Source organism: Oncorhynchus mykiss, chromosome 3 (genome assembly GCF_057628025.1).
Source record: "Oncorhynchus mykiss isolate SJ-2025 chromosome 3, ASM5762802v1, whole genome shotgun sequence".
Taxonomy (NCBI): domain Eukaryota; kingdom Metazoa; phylum Chordata; class Actinopteri; order Salmoniformes; family Salmonidae; genus Oncorhynchus; species Oncorhynchus mykiss.
The window spans coordinates 75915994-75939932 of NC_143024.1; the positions used below are offsets into that span (position 1 = coordinate 75915994).

General features: G+C 43.3%; 1 protein-coding gene across 1 annotated transcript in view; it reads right to left on the minus strand.

The window, feature by feature from the left end:
- LOC110520380 (ephrin type-A receptor 6) overlaps positions 1-23939 on the minus strand; it is a 262188-nt gene that overhangs the window by 166543 nt on the left and 71706 nt on the right. The window contains exons 3-5 of the mRNA XM_036974914.2: positions 3194-3322; positions 2817-3035; positions 2257-2572 (exon numbers count right to left, since the gene is read on the minus strand). Coding sequence (XP_036830809.1) covers positions 2257-2572; positions 2817-3035; positions 3194-3322 — 664 coding nt within the window. The remainder of the gene's footprint in view (positions 1-2256; positions 2573-2816; positions 3036-3193; positions 3323-23939) is intronic.

Below are 23939 nucleotides of genomic sequence, written 5' to 3' on the forward strand. Positions count from 1 at the left end.
TTATGCTGCTGTCTGTCAGTGCTGATATCAGTGGCCATGATGCTGTCCATGGTTATGCTGCTGTCTGTCAGTGCTGATATCAGTGGCCATGATGCTGTCCATGGTTATGCTGCTGTCTGTCAGTGCTGATATCAGTGGCCATGATGCTGTCCATGGTTATGCTGCTTGTCAGTGGCCATGCTGCTTGTCAGTGGCCATGCTGCTGGTCAGTGGCCATGCTGCTGGTCAGTGGCCATGCTGCTGGTCAGTGGCCATGCTGCTGTCAGTGGCCATGCTGCTGTCAGTGGTCATGCTGCTGGCCACAGACAGACAGCAGCATGGCCAGACAGCAGGCTGAGACTACAGACAGATTCCTAACACTGGTGACAGCTGGAGGTAGAGCTGTCTCGAAAAGGAGAGCACCCCTCACTCTCTATCCACAAATTCCCAAACATAGTGTTTGTATAATACACTAATGCTCTTATGTGCAAAGAAAGAAAACCACAGGAGCAGCATATCATTTTTTGGGCCCAGCCCCGGTGGTTACATTTGTGGTGCGCATATCACAAACACTCTTTATCTGTGTTGTTATATTTCACAGCCTCTGCCCTACCACAAATACATCATATCCCCTACCACACATACAAACACAGCCTCTCTCATATCACACACACACCCTCTCTCCCCTACTGGTCCACAGATCCAGCTGCAGCTTCAGTTAACAATCAGCACCACACAGCCAGAGCCCCTCACATTACATCTCATCTGAATGGCAGAGTGGGAGGGCTGCTACAAAGAAGGAGATGAGGAGGAGAGGAGACAGGAGAGAAGAAGGGATGGAGGAGGGATGACAGGAGGTAGATAATGAAGGATAGGGGATGACATCTGGCTTTGTGAAGATGCATGGAGCTCTGCCTATCTGCACTGCACCTATACTGCAGAATGACAAATAAAAGAGAGGGATGGAGAGGGGGTGAGGAAGGGAAGGAAGGAGGGGTGAGGGAGGTGAGATTTAGAGAGAGAAATGGGATGGGAGGGAGGGAGAAAAGATGAGGGAGAAAGAGACCTATCTGGATCCAGGTCAGTGAATAAAGCAGCTGTGGTTGAAACACCTGACACTCTTCATTGTGTAGTCAGACACCTTGGCCCGTACATAATCCATAAATAATCCCCCCTGCAGGCCAGGACTGGTGATATGTAGCCTACAGATGGGTCATTCCACCAATTCGGTGCCTTTTGAGAAGTGCAACTTGGTCCAAAAAAGTTTGATTTCACCTAATTTTAACATTCTGTCACAAAAAGCATGTGTTAAACTTAATAACAAAACATGTTTTCCCATCTCAAGAGGTTGAATAAAAAAATGACTATTAAGTGCCAAATAAAGTAACAGGGTTGACAGATTTCATCTTAACTCAGCCATAAATTCCCCTGTGCCGGGGGAATGGAAGCTTGTTTTGTGCAACAGGGATGTGCAATTGAATGAAAAAAAATATAGAAATAGTTAAATAGATACAACTATTTTGGCCTGTCTATCTATGGGTAACAGGGTTGATATGTTCCGCTTGACCCACTCAGTTTTCCAACAGTAAACACCAGCAAATGGCCAGCAAGAATAGAACCAGCGCACCTGCTTTTACGCTATGATTTGACTATTAGATGTTCAGTGTTGCTTTTGAAAAAGATTTAAAAAGGAATAGCTTCACCATATTCAAACGAGAGTTCAGTTCACATAACAGGGTTGAACGTCAAATAAGGGACAGACTAATCAGACTATTAAATTAATCCCTAATCACATGAAATTAAAAATTATATTCAGAAATTATTATGTCAAAGCAAAAAAATAACTAGGGCTTTACAGTGATGGTGAAACTTTGAGAAATGTGGGGGTTAAAATAATTAAAATAATTTATTCATATTAAAAATATGATTTATTGAATTCCTACATTAAAGGGCACTTCATTTAATATAACAGGCTTTTAAAATTCCATATTGGTGCATAAAGGGACTAATTTCGTGGAACGACCCAAATACTGATTCTCTATCAAACCTCATGTTTACTGCTAGGCTGTATTCATATCATACAGCTTCAGGAGATGATTCAGATTAATACAAAGATATACTGTAAGTACATGGAAAGAGAGGGGGTGAGGGACTACTGAAACGGAGAGAGAGAATGAAAGTGCGGAGAGAGAGAGAGAGAGCGAGAGAGAGAGAGAGAGAGAGAGAGAGTAGAGAAAGGTGGACAGATCCAGTCAGAACAGAAGTCATGTGACTCACCGAGACATGCCCCGTCCATCTCTTCATAGCCCAGGCTACAGACACACTTCCCCAAAGGCACCAGCCAGTCACCGTCGGCGCCGCAGTACAGTTTGGGAGTGTCCCTCTCCTCGGCATGCTCCACACACACTCCCCTGACCTCCACCAGGGAGGAGGAGTCGACCCGGGGCACGGTGTCAGGGAAGGAGGCCAGGTTCCTCATGGTGAAGGGACACTTCTTATAGTACACCCTGACTGAGACCAGGGCGATGCACGCCCCAATGTCCTGGAACGCCAGGTAGAAACCCTTCCTGGAGATAGGACCCACTTCCCGAACCTATAGAAAACATTGTGGATGGATGCTCACATGTATTTCACAACAACATGTCTCTAGTATGCAGTGCCTAAACAATTGTCCCTTGTGGGATAAATCAAATAACATGGGCAGCATTCTGTTTCTGCTCTCTTGCCAACTCCTTATGGAATTACCATGCCAAACAACAGGGCAAGAGGGCAGAAAAAGACTGGCACCCAGGCTATAAGTCACATATTATTGAATTGAGTTAATTGAGGTGATGGACCTCAGTGTTGAGCTTCAGAATGCGGTCTCCCAGGTCCATCTGGGTGAAGCTCTCGTCGGCTGCAATGGTGTCGATCTTGGTGTACTGGGCGGGTTTGAACTTGACCCCGTGGGACTCGTCTGTCTCATAGTAGAAAAGGTTGAAGGTCTCCTTGCAGGTCCCAGATACCCAGGGGATGGAGTTACAGTCTCTCAGAGTGAACCGCAGCTCCACGTACACCTTGCAAAAATAATAAACAAAGTAAAGTAGCTAATGTTTTATTCAAAGCCACTTACAGGAAATGCAGTTGGTTAATATGTGGCCCATGCGGGAACTGAACCTGCAACCCAGGTGTTATCAGCACCATGTTCCAACCCATGCTCAGAACCCCTACACACCTTCTGTGCTGCCTGGCGGAAGATCCAATTGGAGCGTAGCCAGTTGTTCTGGTTGGGTTCCATCACGTGACACACCTGGAAGGTATGGATGGGACGGTTGTGTTCATCCATCTCTGTTATAGCATCCCACTGGAGAGGAGAGGAGGAGGAAGAGAGGTGAGGAAGAAAACAAAAAAGGACTGTTAGTGAGCTGCTAAAGTACTACAGATACACTATACAGTATATACAAAAGCATGTGGAGACCCCTTTAAATCAGTGGATTTGGCTATTTCAGCCAAACCCGTTGCTGACAGGTGAATAAAATTGAGCACCAAGCTATACAATCTACATAGACTAACATTGGCAGTGGAATGGCATCTCTGAAGAGCACAGTGACTTTCAACGTGGCACCGTCATAGGATGCCACCTTTACAACAAGTCAGTTCGTCAAATTTCTGCCCTGCTAGAGCTCACCCAGTCAACTGTAAGTGCTGTTACTGTGAAGTGGAAACGTCTAGGAGCAACAACGGCTCAGTCGTGAAGTGGTAGGCCACACAAGCTCACAGAACAGGACCACCGAGTGATAAAGCGTGTAGCGCATAAAAATCGTCTGTCCTCGGTTGCAACACTCACTACCGAGTTCAGAACTGTCTCTGGAAGCAACGTCAGCACAATAACCGTTTGTGTGTTTCCATGGCACGAGCAGCCGCACACATGCCTAAGATAACCATGCGCAGTGCCAAGCGTCGGCTGGAGTGGTGTAAAGCTTGCCACCATTGGACTCTGGAGCAGTAGGAATACATTTTCTGGAGTGATGAATCACGCTTCACCATCTGGCAGTTCGACGGACGAATCTGGGTTTGGCGGATGCCAGGAGAACACTACCTGCCCGAATGCATAGTACCAACTGTAAAGTTTGGTGGAGGAGGAATAATGGTCTTGGGTTGTTTTTCATGGTTTGGGCTAGGCCCCTTAGTTCCAGTGAATGGAAATCTTAACACTACAACATACAATGCCATTCTATATAATTCTGGGGGGGAAGGCCCTATCCTGTTTCAAAATAACAATGCCCCTGTGCACAAAGCGAGTACCATACAGAAATGGTTTGTCAACATCGGTGTGAAAGAACTTGATTGGCCTGCACAAAGCCCTAACCTCAACCCAATGGAAAACCTTTGGGATGAAGTGGAACGCTGACAGCGAGCCAGGCCTAATCGGCCAACATCAACGCACGACCTCACTAATTATCTTGTGGCTGAAAGGAAGCAATTCCCCGCAGCAATGTTCCAACATCTCGTGGAAAGCTTTCCTAGAAGAGTGGAGGTTGTTATAGCATCAAAGGGGGGACCAACTCCATATTAATGCCCATGATTTTGGAATGAGATGTTCGACGAGAAGGTGTACACATACTTTTGGTCATCTAGTGTTATCGCTAAAAGCAGCTCAACATTACAAAATAAAAGAGAGGAACAGGACCGTTACTAAACAATTCAAACCTCAGTTGAACCCATCACTAACCACCTGTACCCCACCTCTGTGACTCCCAGGTCATGTGACAAGGGTGACAGCCCTGTAAGTGCTTCATGAGGTCAGAAGGCCACCTGCCTCTGTGTTCTTGGAATAGAAGTCTATTGGAGGTGTTTAGCCCTGACCTCTGGCTCTACCCTCTATTACACTGACATGCACACAGTGTGACAGCTGTAGAGTGACCATGGATCATCTAACACCAAGCTCCCAGAATCAAATTACCTGCTGAGGAAAATGGTTTTAAATCAGCTCAACAACAACACAATAGCTGCCCTTCAGTCTAGACACATCAATCAACAATATGACTCTGACCTCTGTATGCACTTTGACCTCCACATACCCTTTGTCCTTGGGCAGTTCATCTTACTCAAAAGTGTTTGTCACGATTGTCGTATGCGTGAGACCAAGGCGCAGTGTGGTATGCGCACATTCTCTTTTAATGAATGAAACACTTAACAAACACAACAAACTAAAAGCTATACAAATTAGTGCAGACAGGCAACTAAACATAGTCAAGATCCCACCACACAAATGTGGGAAATGGCTACCTAAATATGATCCCCAATCAGAGACAACAATAAACAGCTGTCTCTGATTGGGAACCATATCAGGCCAACATAGACATACAAAAACCCATAGACATCCAACAACTAGAGTACCCATCCTAGTCACACCCTGACCTAACCAAAATATATAGAAAAACAGAGATATCTAAATTCAGTGCGTGATAGTGTTGCATTAAAATAAGAAGTATTTGCAAGGAATAGGTATATTGTCACTCCCAGCCCTGTCTCCTCAACCAACAAAATCCACAAAAGTGTCTAATGTCTAAAAATTAAAAACACAACCGTACCAAGTATAGAGAAGAACCCCCCCCCCCCCTCCTTCTTTCCCAGACTCACTCACTCTGTCACCCCACCTCTCTTCTCCCTTTCCTTTCCCCCTCTCCACCTCTTTCCTCCCTCCCCTCCTCTGATGTTTCTACCAGTCTAATTAATAAGTGGGAAGAACAGAAGCTCTTTATTAGCAAACAGACTATGGAAAGTTGGGGAAAGAAGATTCTAATTTGAGCCAATTATTTCAGTGATAATAAGTAGTTTTGTACTTATCTAAACACTACCTACCAACAGGAGAACCGTAATCACATCCTAATGGTTAGTTATACAGACTCATTATCCTTTTAATGACATGTTTTAATTCAATCTAAAAGACAACACATTTTAATCTATTTCTCCCTCAAGGTTTCACAGTAATAATAATGTAATTAAAACAAATTGATTTTGATTAAGTATTATATTGCCTAATATGCTTCATGTTGTATTGTTTTGCTGTGAATTCTGAAAGGATCCCAACACACCCACCCATCTACAACTCTCTCCGTTTGTGTCAGCCAGATTGTACATACAGGTGTCAAAATATCAAATATTATTTCACAACTAGAATTACACCAGTGATACAAATGGACTGACATGTCTTTGCACTTAACCCATCTAAATGTATTAAATGAAATAAAGAGATCGTCAGTAAGCATAAAAGCTGTGACACACTTCTAGTTCATGCATTGGAGTTTTCCTACACTACCACAGTCAGGTATGAAAATGCTTTATATCCTGGCCAGTTGTTTAGTGGGTGATCATTACAACACCCGAACAGGTACAGTAGCTACAGTGCCTTCAGAAAGTATTCATACCCCTTATTCCACAATTTGTTGTGTTACAGCCTGAATTCGAAAGGTATTCAATACATTTTGCTCCTCACAATGAGAAAGTGAAAACATGTTTTTAGACTTTTTTCACATTCATTGAAAATCTAAAACAGAAATATCTAATTTACATACAGTACCAGTCAAAAGTTTGGACACACCTACTCATTCCAGGGTTTTTCTTTATTTGTATTATTTTCTACGTTGTAGAATAACTATGAATCATCAAAACTATGAAATAACACATACTGTATGGAATTATGTAGTAACCCAAAAAGTGTTAAACAAATCCAAATATATATTGATGACAATCAGGTGTGATGACAATCAGGTGTGATGACAGCTTTGCACACTCTTGGCATTCTCTCAACGAGCTTCATGAGGTAGTCACCTGGAATGCGTTTCAATTATCAGGTGTGCCTTGTTAAAAGTTCATTTGTGGAATTTCTTTCCTTCTTAATGCGTTTGAGACAATCAGGTGTGTTGTGACAAGGTAGAGGTGGTATACAGAACACAGCCCTATTTGGTAAAAAAAACAAGTCCATATTATGGCAAGAAGAACAGCTCAAATAAGCAAAGAGAAATGACAGTCCATCATTACCTTAAGAAATGAAGGTCAGTCAATATGGAATATTTCAAGGACTTTGAAAGTTTCTTCAAGTGCAGTTGTAAAAACGATCAAACGCTATGTTGAAACTGGCTCTCATGAGGACCTTTAGAAGAAAGGAAGACCCAGAGTTACCTCTGCTGCAGAGGATAAGTTCATTAGAGTTACCAGCCTCAGAAATTGCATCCCAAATAAATGCTTCACAGAGTTCAAGTAACAGACACATCTCAACATCAACTGTTCAGGGGAGACTACATGAATCAGACCTTCATGGTCAAATTGCTGCAAAGAAACAGCTACTAAAGGACACCAATAATAAGAAGAGACTTGCTTGGGCCAAGAAACACAAGCAATGGACATTAGTGGAAAATTGTCCTTTGGTCTGATGAGTCCAAATTTGAGACATTTTGATGAAGAGAAGCATTTCTCTACAACCGCAATAACATCTGCTAAACACGTGTATGTGACAAATAACACTTGATTCGATTTGACTAGGTGTATTGATATACCATCCAAAGTGTAATGAATAACTTCATCATGCTCAAAGGGATATTCAATGTCTGCTTTTTAATTTTTTACCCATCTACTGTACCAATAGGTGCCCTTCTTTGCGAGTCATTGGAAAAACTCTCTGGTCTTTGTGGTTGAAAAGGTGTTTTAAATTGACTGCTCGACTATAGGAACTTATACATAATTGTATGTGTGGGGTACAGAGATGAGGTGGTCATTCAAAAATCATGTTAAACACTATTATTGCACAAAGAGTCCATGCAACTAATTATATTACTTGTTAAGTACATTTTTACTCCTGAACTTATTTAGGCTTGCCATAGCAAAGGGTTTGAAGACTTATTGACTCAAGATAATACAGCGTTTGATTTTTTTATAAAAAATGTGTAAAATCTGAATTTAATCCATTTTAAATTCAAGCTGTAACACAAAAAATATGGTAAGATGTCAAAAGGGGTCTGAATACTTTCTGAAGGTACTGTAAATGTAGGTGTAACCTTATCAGTAGACTCCTGTATCAGCAACCTACTTCACAAGGCCTCCTCATCCCACAAAGGTATCTCTTTAAAGACTTACATAAACTCCCTCTCTCCAGCTTAGAGAAACTAAAGGAGCTTGAGAGAGTTAGTCTCTGTAAGGCCAGAGATAGACACCCTGGGGTGGTCTTAGAATAGGACTCTCTACAGAGACACCAGTGTGTGTGTGTGTGTGTGTGACTGGTTACACATTGATGGGGGATAGTGTGACAGGGACCGAATGATGCTGAGGCCTGTGGTATAAGTGGGTGTGTGTGTATTTCATCCTGTCTGTCCTCTGGGTGGTACCCCTGCCATCTCTCAGTCACCCCAAAGCTGATTTGAAGGAAGCATCAGGTCCCAGTGGCCCCTGCACAGCCCTCTATGGGGCCCCTGTCTCTCATTGTGCAGCCCTTCCACACACAGAGCTTTGCTCTAAGAGGTCCTTTGTGGCCCTCCACACTCAACCCTGACACCTCAGAGACTCAGTTCAGTATCTCAACACTGTGACTGGACCCAGTCAGGGGGAATGTTCACTTGAAACTTCAAACAAGCTACGTTTATTTCCCTGTTTCTGGGTGATAAAACTTGATTTTGTCAGGCCGGGGAGCTGTGTTTGGGAGTGGACTGCTCAGAGCTCTTTTCAGCTGAGAGAGGGGAGACAGAGAAAAATTGCATCTGTAATGGAGTGTGTAGTTCCAGGAAATTGGGCTGTGTAGCTGTGTTATGAGACATAACCCTCAACAAGGGCCTGAGCACGGCCGGGTTTTGTGTCAACCTTGAGGCAGACAGACTATAACATGGATCCAATTAGCTATCAAAACACAGGCTGATTCAATACCTGTTAGATCTGTGAAAACACCTAATGCTCTGGCTAAATTCAACACAACGATGATGAAACCAAAGCGATGGTGTGATGTGTCCACTGGCCGAGGGAGGGAGATCGATAGAGAGGGAGAGACCTAGGGAGTGAGAGCGAGAGAGCGAGAGAAAGATGGCAGGTAAAGGGGAAGCCAGGGAGGCAGGGGGTGGGTGTCAAATCCCATCAAAGAGATCCAAGAACTATGTGGGTATTCAGCGGTCTGCTGGTGTGTGTGTGTGTGTGTGTGTGTGTGTGTGTGTGTGTGTGTGTGTGTGTGTGTGTGTGTGTGTGATAAACGGTGACAGCGCTAAAGACAGGACCCCTGCGGACACAGTAACCTGTGAGGGATGAATCTAAAAGACCTTGTGCCAGACAGACCAGAGAAAGAGAAAGAGGGAGAGAAAATATGAGAGAGAAAGAGGAAAGGAGAGTGATTTGTTTACAGCAGGAAACGGTGTGATTACTATAGAGAGCCTATACACTGAGGTGGAACAGTAAAATAATACCCGAAACAGAAAATCTGAAGGAATCCATCCTCCTTCTGAACCATCTCTGTGCCCTGTACACATCTTTAAAAAACATCACAATCATCTCAGTCCATCTCAGTCCATATACAGTCTGAAAAATACAAAAAGAGAAAGTGTTCAAAAACGAAGGAAGAGGTCACTCTGGCTAGTGCCTTCAGAATGTATTCATCAGTCTACACACAATACCCCATAATTGCAGATTAAAAGAAAGGTTTTTAGACATTTTTGCTCATTTATAAAAAAAATTCAACTCAAATATTACATTTAAATAAATATTCAGACCATTTACTCAGTACTTTGTTGAAGCATCTTTGGCAGTGATTTCAGCTGTGTGTTTTCTTCGGTATGAAGCCACAATCTTAGTGCACCTGTATTTGGGGACTTTCTCCCATTCTTCTCTGCAGATCCTGTCAAGCTCTGTCAGGATTGGATGGGGAGCGTTGCTGCACGTCTATTTTCAGGTCTCTTCAGGTCTTGATCAGGTTCGTCCGGGCTCTGGCTAGGCCACTCAAGGACATTCAGAGACTTGTCCCGAAGCCACTCCTGTATTGTCTTGGCTATGTGCTTAGGGACGTTGTCCTGTTGGAAGGTGAATCTTCGCCCCAGTCTGATGTCCTGAGTGCTCTGGAGCAGGTTTTGATCAAGGATCTCTTCGTATTTTTCTCTGAAAAACACCCCCACAGCATGATACTGCCACCACCATGCTTCACCCTAGGGATGGTGCCAGGTTTCCTCCAGATGTGACGCTTGGCATTCAGGCCAAAGAGTTAAATCTTGGTTTCATCAGACCAGAGAATCTTGTTTCTCATGGTATGAGAGTCTTTAGGTGCCTTTGGCAAACCCCATGCAGGCTGTCATGTGGCTTTTACTGAGGAGAGGCATCCATTTGGCCACTCTACCATAAAGGCCTGATTGGTGGAGCGCTGCAGAGATGCTTGTCCTACTGGAAGGTTCTCCCATCTCCACAGAGGAACTCTAGAACTCTGTCAGAGTGACAATCGGGTTCTTGGTCACCTCCCTGACCAAGGCCCTTCTCCCTGATTGCTCAGTTTGGCCGGGCGGCCAGCTCTAGGAAGAGTCTTGGTGGTTCCAAACTTCTTCCATTTAAGAATGATGGAGGCCACTGTGTTCTTGGGGACCTTCAATAATGCAGAATTTTTTTGGTGCCCTTCCTCAGATCTGTGCCTCGACACAATCCTGTCTCAGAGCTCCAAAGACAATTCCTTCAACCTCATTGCTTGGTTTTGGCTCTGACATGCACTGTCAACTGTGGGACCTTATATAGACAGGTGTGTGCCTTGACAAATCATGTCCAAACAATTGAATTTACCACAGGTGGACTCCAATCAAGTTGTAGAAACATCTCAAGGGTGATCAATGGAAACAGGATGCAACTGAGCTCAATGTTGGGTCTCATAGCAAAGGGTCTGAATACTTATGTAAATAAGGTATTTCTGTTTTTTCTATTTAATATATTTGCAAAAATATCAAAAAATCTGATTTTGCTTTGTCATTATGGGGTAGTGTGGGTAGATAGCTGAATATGTTTTGTTTGTTTAATCGATTTTAGAATAAGGCTGTAAAGTAACAAAATATGGAAAAAGTAAAGGGGTCTGAATACTTTCCGAAGGCACTGTAAGTCTCTAAGGTCTTAGTAAATGTTGAAGAATGTTTAGTTTATCTCTTAGGTATGGTTTTCTCCCTCTCAAATTAAGCAAAATGATACTCTTAGGTTATGCATTTTATGTGTCAGAAAAGCAGAGAAAAGATCAGGCCCTAAAGCAAGTCTTAACATACATAATTGAAAACTTAATTTCGTGAAGACTGGAGTATTGATTTCTTTGTGAGATTAAGCCCCATTCCAGCCACTCACTGAAGAGAGTCAGTCTTTTACAGCCTTCTTCCAGCCTAATGCCCCAGGGATGAACTACTGCTTTTAAAGACACTGTAGTGTAGGTCTGACTGGGGCTCAGTGGGACTAGAGAGAACTACTGTAGGTCTGAATGGGGCTCAGTGGGACTAGAGAGAACTACTATAGGTCTGACTGGGGCTCAGTGGGACTAGAGAGAACTACTATAGGTCTGACTGGGACTAGAGAGAACTACTGTAGGTCTGACTGGGGCTCAGTGGGACTAGAAAGAACTACTGTAGGTCTGACTGGGACTAGAGAGAACTTCTGTAGGTCTGACTGGGGCTCAGTGGGACTAGAGAGAACTACTATAGGTCTGACTGGGACTCGAGAGAACTACTGTAGGTCTGACTGGGACTAGAGAGAACTACTGTAGGTCTGACTGGGGCTCAGTGGGACTAGAGAGAACTACTATAGGTCTGACTGGGACTCAGTGGGACTAGAGAGAATTACTGTAGGTCTGACTGGGACTAGAGAGAACTACTATAGGTCTGACTAGGGCTCAGTGGGACTAGAGAGAATTACTGTAGGTCTGACTGGGACTCGAGAGAACTACTATAGGTCTGACTGGGACTAGAGAGAACTACTATAGGTCTGACTGGGGCTCAGTGGAACTAGAGAGAACTACTGTAGGTCTGACTGGGACTCAGTGGGACTAGAGAGAACTACTATAGGTCTGACTGGGACTCAGTGGGACTAGAGAGAACTACTACAGGTCTGACTGGGACTAGAGAGAACTACTATAGGTCTGACTAGGGCTCAGTGGGACTAGAGAGAATTACTGTAGGTCTGACTGGGACTCGAGAGAACTACTGTAGGTCTGACTGGGACTAGAGAGAACCACTATAGGTCTGACTGGGACTAGAGAGAACTACTATAGGTCTGACTGGGACTAGAGAGAACTACTATAGGTCTGACTGGGGCTCAGTGGAACTAGAGAGAACTACTGTAGGTCTGACTGGGACTCAGTGGGACTAGAGAGAATTACTGTAGGTCTGACTGGGACTAGAGATAACTACTGTAGGTCTGACTGGGGCTCAGTGGGACTAGAGAGGACTACTGTAGGTCTGACTGGGACTAGAGAGAACTACTGTAGGTCTGACTGGGACTAGAGAGAACTACTATAGGTCTGACTGGGGCTCAGTGGAACTAGAGAGAACTACTGTAGGTCTGACTGGGACTCAGTGGGACTAGAGAGAACTACTACAGGTCTGACTGGGACTAGAGAGAACAACTATAGGTCTGACTGGGGCTCAGATGGACTAGAGAGAACTACTGTAGGTCTGACTGGGACTAGAGATAACTACTGTAGGTCTGACTGGGGCTCAGTGGGACTAGAGAGGACTACTGTAGGTCTGACTGGGACTAGAGAGAACTACTGTAGGTCTGACTGGGACTAGAGAGAACCACTATAGGTCTGACTGGGACTAGAGAGAACTACTATAGGTCTGACTGGGGCTCAGTGGGACTAGAGAGAACTACTATAGGTCTGACTGGGACTCAGTGGGACTAGAGAGAATTACTGTAGGTCTGACTGGGACTAGAGAGAACTACTATAGGTCTGACTAGGGCTCAGTGGGACTAGAGAGAATTACTGTAGGTCTGACTGGGACTCGAGAGAACTACTATAGGTCTGACTGGGACTAGAGAGAACTACTATAGGTCTGACTGGGGCTCAGTGGAACTAGAGAGAACTACTGTAGGTCTGACTGGGACTCAGTGGGACTAGAGAGAACTACTACAGGTCTGACTGGGACTAGAGAGAACAACTATAGGTCTGACTGGGGCTCAGATGGACTAGAGAGAACTACTGTAGGTCTGACTGGGACTAGAGATAACTACTGTAGGTCTGACTGGGACTAGAGAGAACCACTATAGGTCTGACTGGGACTAGAGAGAACTACTATAGGTCTGACTGGGACTAGAGAGAACTACTATAGGTCTGACTGGGGCTCAGTGGAACTAGAGAGAACTACTGTAGGTCTGACTGGGACTCAGTGGGACTAGAGAGAACTACTACAGGTCTGACTGGGACTAGAGAGAACAACTATAGGTCTGACTGGGGCTCAGATGGACTAGAGAGAACTACTGTAGGTCTGACTGGGACTAGAGATAACTACTGTAGGTCTGACTGGGACTAGAGAGAACCACTATAGGTCTGACTGGGACTAGAGAGAACTACTATAGGTCTGACTGGGACTAGAGAGAACTACTATAGGTCTGACTGGGGCTCAGTGGAACTAGAGAGAACTACTGTAGGTCTGACTGGGACTCAGTGGGACTAGAGAGAATTACTGTAGGTCTGACTGGGACTAGAGATAACTACTGTAGGTCTGACTGGGGCTCAGTGGGACTAGAGAGGACTACTGTAGGTCTGACTGGGACTAGAGAGAACTACTGTAGGTCTGACTGGGACTAGAGAGAACCACTATAGGTCTGACTGGGACTAGAGAGAACTACTATAGGTCTGACTGGGACTAGAGATAACTACTGTAGGTCTGACTGGGACTAGAGAGAACTACTGTAGGTCTGACTGGGACTAGAGAAAACTACTATAGGTCTGACTGGGACTAGAGAGAACTACGGTAGGTCTGACTGGGACTCGAGAGAACTACTCAGTGGGACTGACTGGAGCTCAGTGGGACTAGAGAGATAGTTACTTTTAACTGCACTCTTCACCTGACTCTGGCACAGAGAATGGAAATTAAACATTTAGATTGTAATCAAATAAAACATTTGCGCTAAATACAACAAGTGTAGACTTTACCGTGAAATGCTAACTTACAAGCCCTTAACCAACAGTGCAGTTCAAGAAGAAGAAAATATTTACCTAGTAGACTAAAATAAAAAGTTATACTACAAAGTAACACAATAAGAATAACAATAACGAGGCTCTATACAGGGGGCACCATTACCAAGTCAGTGTGCAGGGGTACGGGCTAGTTGAGGTAATCCGTACATGTAGGTGGGGTGAAGTGACTATGCATAGGTAACAAACAAACAGCGAGTAGCAGCAGTGTACAAGAGGGGGGTCAATGTAAATTGTCTGGTGGCAATTTTTATGAATTGTTCAGCAGTCTAATTGCTTGGGGGTAGAAGCAGTTGAAGAGCCTTTTGGTCCTAGAATTGGTGCTCCGGTACCGCTTGCCATGCGGTATCAGAGAAAACAGTCTATAACTTGGTTAAAAAGTAATTAAACAGATATAACTTGTAATGCATTAGAGCAAGGGTTGTAAACGTAGGAGTTTAATCACCCATTTTAAAAGTTACGTATTCTGGAGGGCCAGTAGGAGGCACTCTTTCCTCTGGTCTAAAAAAAAAATACCAATGCCCCAGGGCAGTGGTTGGGGACACTGCCCTGTGTAGGGTGCCGTCTTTCGGATTGGACGTTAAACGGGTGTCCTGACTCTCTGAGGTCATTAAAAGATCCCATGGCACTTATCGTAAGAGGCCGAGCAATTGCCATACCAGGCAGTGATGCAACCGGTCAGGATGCTCTCGATGTTGCAGCTGTAGAACCTTTTGAGGATCTCAGGACCCATGCCAAATCTTTCTAGTTTCCAGAGGGGAATAGGCTTTGTCGTGCCCTCTTCACGACTGTCTTGGTGTGTTTGGACCATTCTAGTTTGTTGTTGATGTGGACACCAAGGAACTTGAAGCTCTAAACCTGCTCCACTACAGCCCAATCGATGAGAATGGGGGCGTGATCGGTGCACCTTTTCCTGTACTCCACAATCATCTCCTTAGTCTTGGTTACATTGAGGGATAGGTTGTTATTCTGGCACCACCCGGCCAGGTCTCTGACCTCCTCCCTATAGGCTGTCTCGTCGTTGTCGGTGATCAGGCCTACCACTGTTGTGTCGTATGCAAACTTAATGATTGTGTTGGAGTTGTGCCTGGCCATGCAGTCGTGAGTGAACAGGGAGTACAGGAGGGGACTGAGCACGCACCCCTGCAGAGCTCCAGTGTTGAGGATCAGCGTTGCAGATGTGTTGCTACCTACCCTCACCACCTGGGGGCGGCCCGTCAGGAAGTCCAGGATCCAGGTGCAGAGGGAGGTGTTTAGTCCCAGGTTCCTTAGCTTAGTGATGAGCTTTGAGGGTACTATGGTGTTGAACGCTGAGCTGTAGTCAATGAATAGCATTCTCACATAGGTGTTTCTTTTGTCCAGGTGGGAAAGGGCAGTGTGGAGTGCAATTGAGATTGCATTATCTGTGGATCTGTTTGGGCAGTATGCAAATTGGAGTGGGTCTAGAGTTTCTGGGATAATGGTGTTGATGTCAGTCATTACCAGCCTTTCAAAGCACTTCATGGCTACGGACGTGAGTTCTACGGGTCTGTAGTCATTTAGGCAGGTTGTCTTTGTGTTCTTGGGCACAGGGACTATGGTGGTTTGCTTGAAACATGTTGGTATTACAGACTCAATCAGGAGCATGTTGAAAATGTTGGTGAAGTCACCTGCCAGTTGGTCAGCACATGCCCGGAGCACACGTCCTGGTAATCCGTCTGGCCCCGCAGCCTTGTGAATGTTGACCTGTTTAAAGATCTTACTCACGTCGGCTACGGAGAGCGTGATCACACAGTCGTCCGGAACAGCTGATGCTCTCATGCATGTGTCAGTGTTGCTTGCCTCGAAGCGACCATTGAAGTGAATTAGCTCTGGTAGGTAGGCTGGTCGTCTGGTAGGCTCGTGTCACTGGGCAGCTCGTGGCTGTGCTTCCCTTTGCAGTCTGTAATAGTTTGCAAGCCCTGCCACATAAGACGAGCGTCGGAGCCGGTGTAGTATGATTCAATCTTAGCCCTGTATTGACGCTTGTTTGATGGTTCGTCGCAGGGCATAGCAGGATTTCTTGTAAGCTTCCGGGTCCCGCACCTTGAAAGCGGCAGCTCTACCCTTTAGCTCAGTGCGAATGTTGCCTGTAATCCATGGCTTCTGGTTGGGTTATGTACGTACAGTCACTGTGGGGACGACGTCCTCGATGCACTTATTGATAAAGCCAGTGACTGATGTGGTGTACTCCTCAATGCCATCGGAAGAATCCCGGAACATGTTCCAGTCTGTGATAGCAAAACAGTCCTGTAGTTTAGCATCTGCTTCATCTGACCACTTTTTTATAGACCGAGTCACTGGTGCTTCCTGCTTTAATCTTTGCTTGTAAGCAGGAATCAGGGGGATAGAGTTGTGGTCGGATTTACCAAATGGAGGGCGAGGGAGAGCTTTGAAGGTGTCTCTGTGTGTGTAGTACAGGTGATCTAGAGTACATAGTCAACATAGTACATGTTGATGGAAATTTGGTAGAACTGATTTAAGTTTCGCTGCATTAAAATCTCAGGCCACTAGGAGCACCGCCTCTGGGTGAGAGGTTTCCTGTTTGCTTATTTCCTTATACAGCTGACTGAGTGCAGTCTTAGTGCCAGCATCTGTCTGTGGTGGTATATAAACAGCCACAAAAAAGTATAGCTGAAAACTCTCTAGGCAAGTAGTGTGGCCTGCAATTTATCACAATATACTTCAGGTGAGCAAAATCTAGAGACTTCCTTAGATTTCGTGTACCAGCTGTTGTTTACAAATATGCACAGACCGCCCCCCCTCGTCTTACCGGAGTGTGCTGTTAAATCTTGCCGGTGCAGCGTATATCCCGCTAGCTGAATATCCATGTCGTCATTCAGCCACGATTCTTTGAAACATAGGATATTACAGTTTTTGATATCCCGTTGGTAGGATATTCGTGATCATACCTCGTCTAATTTATTGTCCAATGACTGCACGTTGGCAAGTAGTATTGACGGTAACGGCAGCTTTCCCAGTCGTCTTCTCCGGGTCCTGACGAGGTATCCGGCTCTTTGTCCTCTGTACCTGCGCTGCTTCCTCTTGCAAATAACGGGGATGTCAGTCCTGTGGGGTGTTTGGAGAATGTCTTGTGCGTCGTCTTTGTTGTAGAAAAAATCTTAGTCTAATCTGAGGTGAGTGATCGCTGACTTGATATCCAGAAGCTCTTTTTTTGCCGTAAGATATGGTTGCAGAAACATTATTATGTACAAAATAAGATACAAATAACGACCAAAAAAATCCCACATAATAGCACAAATGGTTGGGCACCCGTAAAACTGTTGTCATTTCTCAACTGGACTACAGGAGATGCACCAATACTGTTTGATGTGCCAAAGCAGAGAGAACAGTCTATTGCTTGGTAGGTTGAAGTCTTTAACAATTTTTACAGCCTTTCCTTTCACACCGCCTGATATAGAGGTCCTGGATGGCAAGGAACTCTGCCCCAGTGATGTACTGGGCTGTCCCAGTAATGTACTGGGCTGTCCCAGTACTGGGCTGTCCCTCTGTTGCGACCATGTGATGCAGCCAGTCAAGATGCACTCAATTGTACAGCTGTAAAACTTTTTGAAGATTTGAGGGCCCATACCAAACATTTTCAAACTACTGAGAGGGAAGGGGTGCTGTCGGGCCTTTTTCACGACTGCTCATGTGGGTGTGGACCATTTTAAGTTCTTACTGATTTGGACACAGAGGAACTTGAAGCTCTCGACCCCCTCCACTGCAGCCCCGTCGATGTGGATGAGGGCGTGCTAGCTTCCCCATCTCCTGTAGTCCACAATCAGCTCATTGGTCTTACTTTTACGGCTAGGGGTTCCGCTAGCGGAACGTTTCGACCAACATCCGGTGAAATTGCAGAACTCAAAATTCTAAATAAATTATTAGAATTATTTAACTTTCATAAAATCACAAGTGCAACACACCAAAATACAGCTGAACTTCTTGTTAATCCAGCCACTGTGTCAGATTTAAAAAAGGCTTTACGGCGAAAGCAAACCATGCTATTATCTGAGGACAGCACACCATCAAACAAACACATGACAATCATATTTCAACCCGCCAACCCGACCAGCTAATTCATGCCTTACCTTTGAAGATCTTCTTCTGTTGGGACTCCAATATGTCCCATAAACATCACAAATGGTCATTCTGTTCGATTAATTCCGTCGTTATATCCCCAAAATGTCAATTTATTTGGCGCATTTGATTCAGAAAAACACTGGTTCCAACTCGCCCAACATGACTACACATTATCTAATAAATTACCTGTAATCTTGGTCCAAACATTTCAAACAACTTTCCTAATACAACTTAAGGTATTTTAAAACGTAAATAATCAATACAATTTAAGACGGAATAAACCGTGTTGAATAGCGGATAAAATGAAAGTGGAGCGAGCGCTAGGTTGCGCGCCCAAAACATAACAGTACACTAGACTCGACACTCATTCTGAACAGCCATACTTCTTCATTACTCAAAAGAAAACCATCAACCAATTTCTAAAGACTGTTGACATCTAGTGGAAGCCCTAGGAACTGCAACCAGATGCCTCAGAAATCTAGATTCCCATAGAAAAGCAATTGAAAACACAGTCACCTCAAAAAAAATAAATCCTGGATGGTTTGTCCTCAGGGTTTCGCCTGCCAAATAAGTTCTGTTATACTCACAGACATAGTTGTAACAGTTTGAGAAACTTTAGAGTGTTTCCTATCCAAATCTAACATTTATATGCATATCCTAGCTTCTGGGCCTGAGTAGCAGGCAGTTACTTTGGGCATGCTTTTCATCCGGACATGAAAATACCACCCCCTATCCCAAACAGGTCACTGACCTCTTCCCTGTAGGATGTCTCATCATCGTCGGTGATCAGGCCTACCATCGTTGTGTCAACAGTACAGGAGGGGACCAAGCACATACCCCTGTGGGCACCCCGTGTGGAGGGTCAGTGTGGCGGAGGTGATGTTGCCTACCCTCACCATCTGTTAGTTAAATTAACCATTACAGGCCACAGGCTGCCTGGGATATAATACACATGTTGGCTGGCTGAGGAGAGGGTGAGAGGGCTAGCAGTGAATAGACAGATTTACTATCCTAAAGCTTGGTGTCTTCTCAAAGCTCATCCCCTTTCAGTACATTTGTAAACGTCCATTGCTATCAAGGTATAAACTGATGGTTATACTGTAAAAGTTAAAGGCCTTAGATTTTATTACTTTCTTGTGACCCACAAGATACATCACACCGATGTTCGTTCTTACAAGCCCTTCTCTCTAGACTATTTAGTATTTTATGTAGTATGAAGGACTCTAAAAGTTATTAGCAAAAACCTGGCAGTGTCTCTGGAATTCATGATCACTGCATTAAAGTGGATCCACATCTGACAGCATTTCTTCCTTTATGTCTTTAGTCTTAGTTTGTTAACGTTTGTTTGAATGCACACACACACACACACACACACACACACACACACACACACACACACACACACACACACACACACACACACACACACACACACACACACACACACACACACTCACACACACACACACACACGCACACGCACACGTCTTACTATACTTGTGAGGAGTTTTTGGGGACCAACAATTGATTCCCATTCACAATCCTATTTTCCCTAACCCTAAACCCTCAACCTAACCTTAACCCCTAACCCCAATTCTAACCCTAACCTGAAGTCTAAAACAGAGTTTTTACAAGGGAGGACCGGCAAAATGTTCTCACTTGTCTGAATTTTTGTTAGTTTACTGGTTTCTGGTTCTTGAGTATAGTAAAACATGTACACACACATATGCACACTCCTCAATCCACATAGCCACTACTTTTAGGTCTCTTTGATCCTCCAAAGACATTGTTAGCTGAGAGACTGACAGACTGAGAGACTGTAGCCTGGTCACAGGAGAGTTGGCTCAGCACTTCACAGTTTGGCAGAGGACTGAAAGGAGTTGATGGAAAGTTGAGCATCAAACTTCAGAATGGCTGGGAGGTGTATGTGTGTGCATGTCTGTGTGGGTGTGCGTATTTGTCTGTGTGTGTGTCTCTTTGTCTGTGTGTGTGTGTGTGTGTGTGTGTGTGTGGGTGTGTGTGTGTGTGTGTGTGTGTGTGGTAATGCACGGCGTCTGCTCTGCTGTAATAGATTGATTTCTATCAAAACAACACCACCTATGTGGAGTAATCTCTGCTTTAAATGACAGCTACTGGGCTCTGAACTGACTCTATCACTATATCCTTCTCAGTTATTAACCTCACCCCAGGCAGGTTTAAGAGGCATGTTTCTCCCTCAGGCCCAGCCCTACAGACCTCCAGGCAGCCCTCTAACCTTCCTTTATACTTGTTTTTTTCTACTCGTCCCTCTGTTTTTCTGTTTTGGCTAGGTCAGGCCTGGAGGCTGATCATTCATCTTCCTCACCGTGCGGTTGCATTAACATGCAACTTGTCTGCTTCTAATCAGTCTGAATATCAACACTCACTTGGATGAACTAACATCGACCCTTTTAATTATGGAACACACTTTTTAACACTTTATCTGCTTGTTAGGAGTGCATGCAAAGCAATGCACACATCTAGATTTCTGACATACTCATATTATTATTATTTGATTTCTTCCGCTCACTGTAGCGCTTAAACGACGTAAGCTATTAACACGTAACCAGCTTCCAAATGCACATACTACACCAACTTATATTGTTTGAGAATATATTTGGTATATTATTAATCATTTTTGTACTACAACAACTATTTAAATAAGCGCCCTATGGCAATAAAAGTGCCATTGACATACATGGGGAAAATGTGGTCATTTGGGCGTGTATTTAAGTTATCACCATTTAAGTTAAGGTTGAGATTTAAGCCAAACCAAGGTTGAGATGTTTAGATTGACCCACCTTAGACTGCTTGAATTGATCATTTTTATAACATTTATACTTTTTGAACTATAACCATTTTTTCCCCACAACTCTTTTTATTGGCATTTTCTTTCACAGTTACAATAAACAATGTTTGAAATACAGTATATTGCACATGTGTTTTTATACATTCGAATATGCTTTTTTAAATCAGGTAGGAATGTATTAGCCCATAGGAAAATATAAAGTACTTAAGTAATACTTTCGTAACAAAACATACATTAGGAACAACAAACTACACAAAAAAAAAATCATAAATACAAAATACAACATGGCTAGTCTTCAAAACGAATAGAAAAATGATAATAGTAAGACAGGCTAATATTAAACACTCACAAAGGTAAATCATTTAAATACAAAGCTTAGGTATGCAGTTTACTGTAGAGTAGAGGGACATTAGAGTGTCTCTACATAGGTAAAGAAAGGTTCCCACATTCTGTAGAATTTGTCAGAAGAACCCCGTAGGGTATATTTAATCTTCTCCAATTTACTTAAGTGTAAGACATCTTTAATCCACACATTTTAAATATTAATGGTAAGTATTTGGATTCGCCACTGCACAAGCTATCAACGCCAAACTAATGTTGAGATGTTCAGACTGACCCAACTTACACTGAACGAATATATAAACGCAACATGTAAAATGTTGGTCCCATGTTTCATGAGCTGAAATAAAAGATCCCAGAAATTTTACATATGCAAAAAAAACTTATTTCACAGAAATGTTTTTCACAAATTTGTTTACATCCAGGTTAGTGAGCATTTCTCCTTTGCAAAGATAATCCATCCACTTGACAAGAAACTAATTAAACAGCATGATCATTACACAGGTGCACTTTTTTTTTGTGCTGGGGACAATAAAAGGCTACTCTAAAATGTGCAGTTTTGTCAAACAACACAATGCCACAGAGTTTAGAGGGAACGAGCAATTGGCATCCTGACTGCAGGAATGTCCACCAGAGCTGTTTCTAGAGAATTGAACGTTCATTTCTCTACCATAAGCTGCCTCCAACCTCGTTTTAGAGAATTTGGCAATACGTTCAACTGGCCTCGCAATCGCAGACCACATGGCGTCATGTGGGTGAGCGGTTTGCTGATGTCAACATTGTGAACAGAGTGCCCAATGGAGGCAGTGAGGTTATGGTATGGGCAGGTATAAGCTATGGACAAAGAACATAACTGCATTTTATCTATGGAAATTTGAAGGCAATGTGATGAGATGCTGAGGCCCATTGTCGTGCCATTCATCCGCAGCCATCGCCTCATGTTTCAGCATGATGATGCACAGTCCCATGTCGCAAGGATCTGTACACAATTCCTGGAAGCTGAAAATGTTCCAGTTCTTCCAGGGCCTGCATACTCACCAGACATGTCACTCATGAGCATGTTTGGGATGCTCTGGATCGATGTGTACAACAGCGTGTTCCAGTTCCCGACAATATCCAGCAACTTCGCACAACCATTGAAGAGGAGTGGGAAAACATTCCATAGGCCACAATCAACAGCCTGATCAACTCTATGCGAAGAAGATGAGTCGTGCTGCATGAGGCAAATGGTGGTCACACCAGATACTGACTGGTTTTCTGATCCACGCCCCTACTTTTTTAAAGTATCTGTGACCAACAGATGCACATCTGTATTCCCGCACATCTGTATTCCCAGTCATGTGAAATCCATAGATTAGAGTCTAATTTATTTATTGCACAGTAAATTCTTTGAAATTGTTGCATGTTGCATTTATATATTTGTTCAGTATAGATAGCTTGTATTCAGACTTTTGATCATATTTATAATTTTTAAATTAGAACATTTTGAAATGTGCATAAATTAACATGGATTTGAATTAGAACCACAATAATACAGTGGTAGCTATTTAAAATGGTCCTACTCCTTGGCCAATTAAGCTATAAGCCCAACTTTAAAATATTCAGGTTATCCTAACATCAAATTCTTTAAGAACTTAATCAACTATAACTATTCAATTAGCATAAATTAGAATTCAATAATTCACTAACAGTAACTGTTGAACTGTTCAAGCTGGAGACACCAAACTAACTTCAACATGTTCCGGCTATTATAACTTAAAATTCTTACAAACTTTTTTCAACTATAAATATACAAATGTGCATAAATTAGCATAAAATAACCAACCAACAGTAACTCTTGAACAATTCAAGCCAGACACCAAACCAACTTCTTATATTCAGTCTAACATAACTTCAAATTCTTAAACACTTATATCAACTATAATTATATAAATGTGCATAAATTAGCATAAAATAATCAACCAACAGTAACTCTTGAACCGTCCAAGCTAGAGACACCAAACCAACTTCAGGCTCTCGTAGCTTCAAATTCTTAAAACTTTTCCCACTATAATGATACAAATGTACATACATTTCCATAAATAACTCACCAACAATAACTTTTGAACCGTTCAAGCTAGAGACACCAAACCAACTTTCACAGGTTCAGGCTATCATATCCTAATAGTCAATTCACACGCTAGCACGCTAGCCTGCACACCACATTTTCTTCAGGAAATGTACTTTTCTAGTTCCATTTCATTTCTCCAAGTGTAACATTAAAATGCAAGGTTATATTGTTCCCACTGTTTGCCATTACTGCTAGCAGTTTTCTCAGTAGTAACTATGTAACTGTAATACCAATGTGTTCTTTATGCATCAAGGAGACACATTCAGAGGAATATCAGATGAAAATACAAGGTGTTTTTTCAGGAGCTGTTTCAACAGTGTGATATAAATCTGTCTGGTCGGTCTCCACCATGTTTCCTCACCCTTCTTCTCCTAAAACAAACTCTTCCTGATAACACACTGTTGATTTACAAGAAATATCTG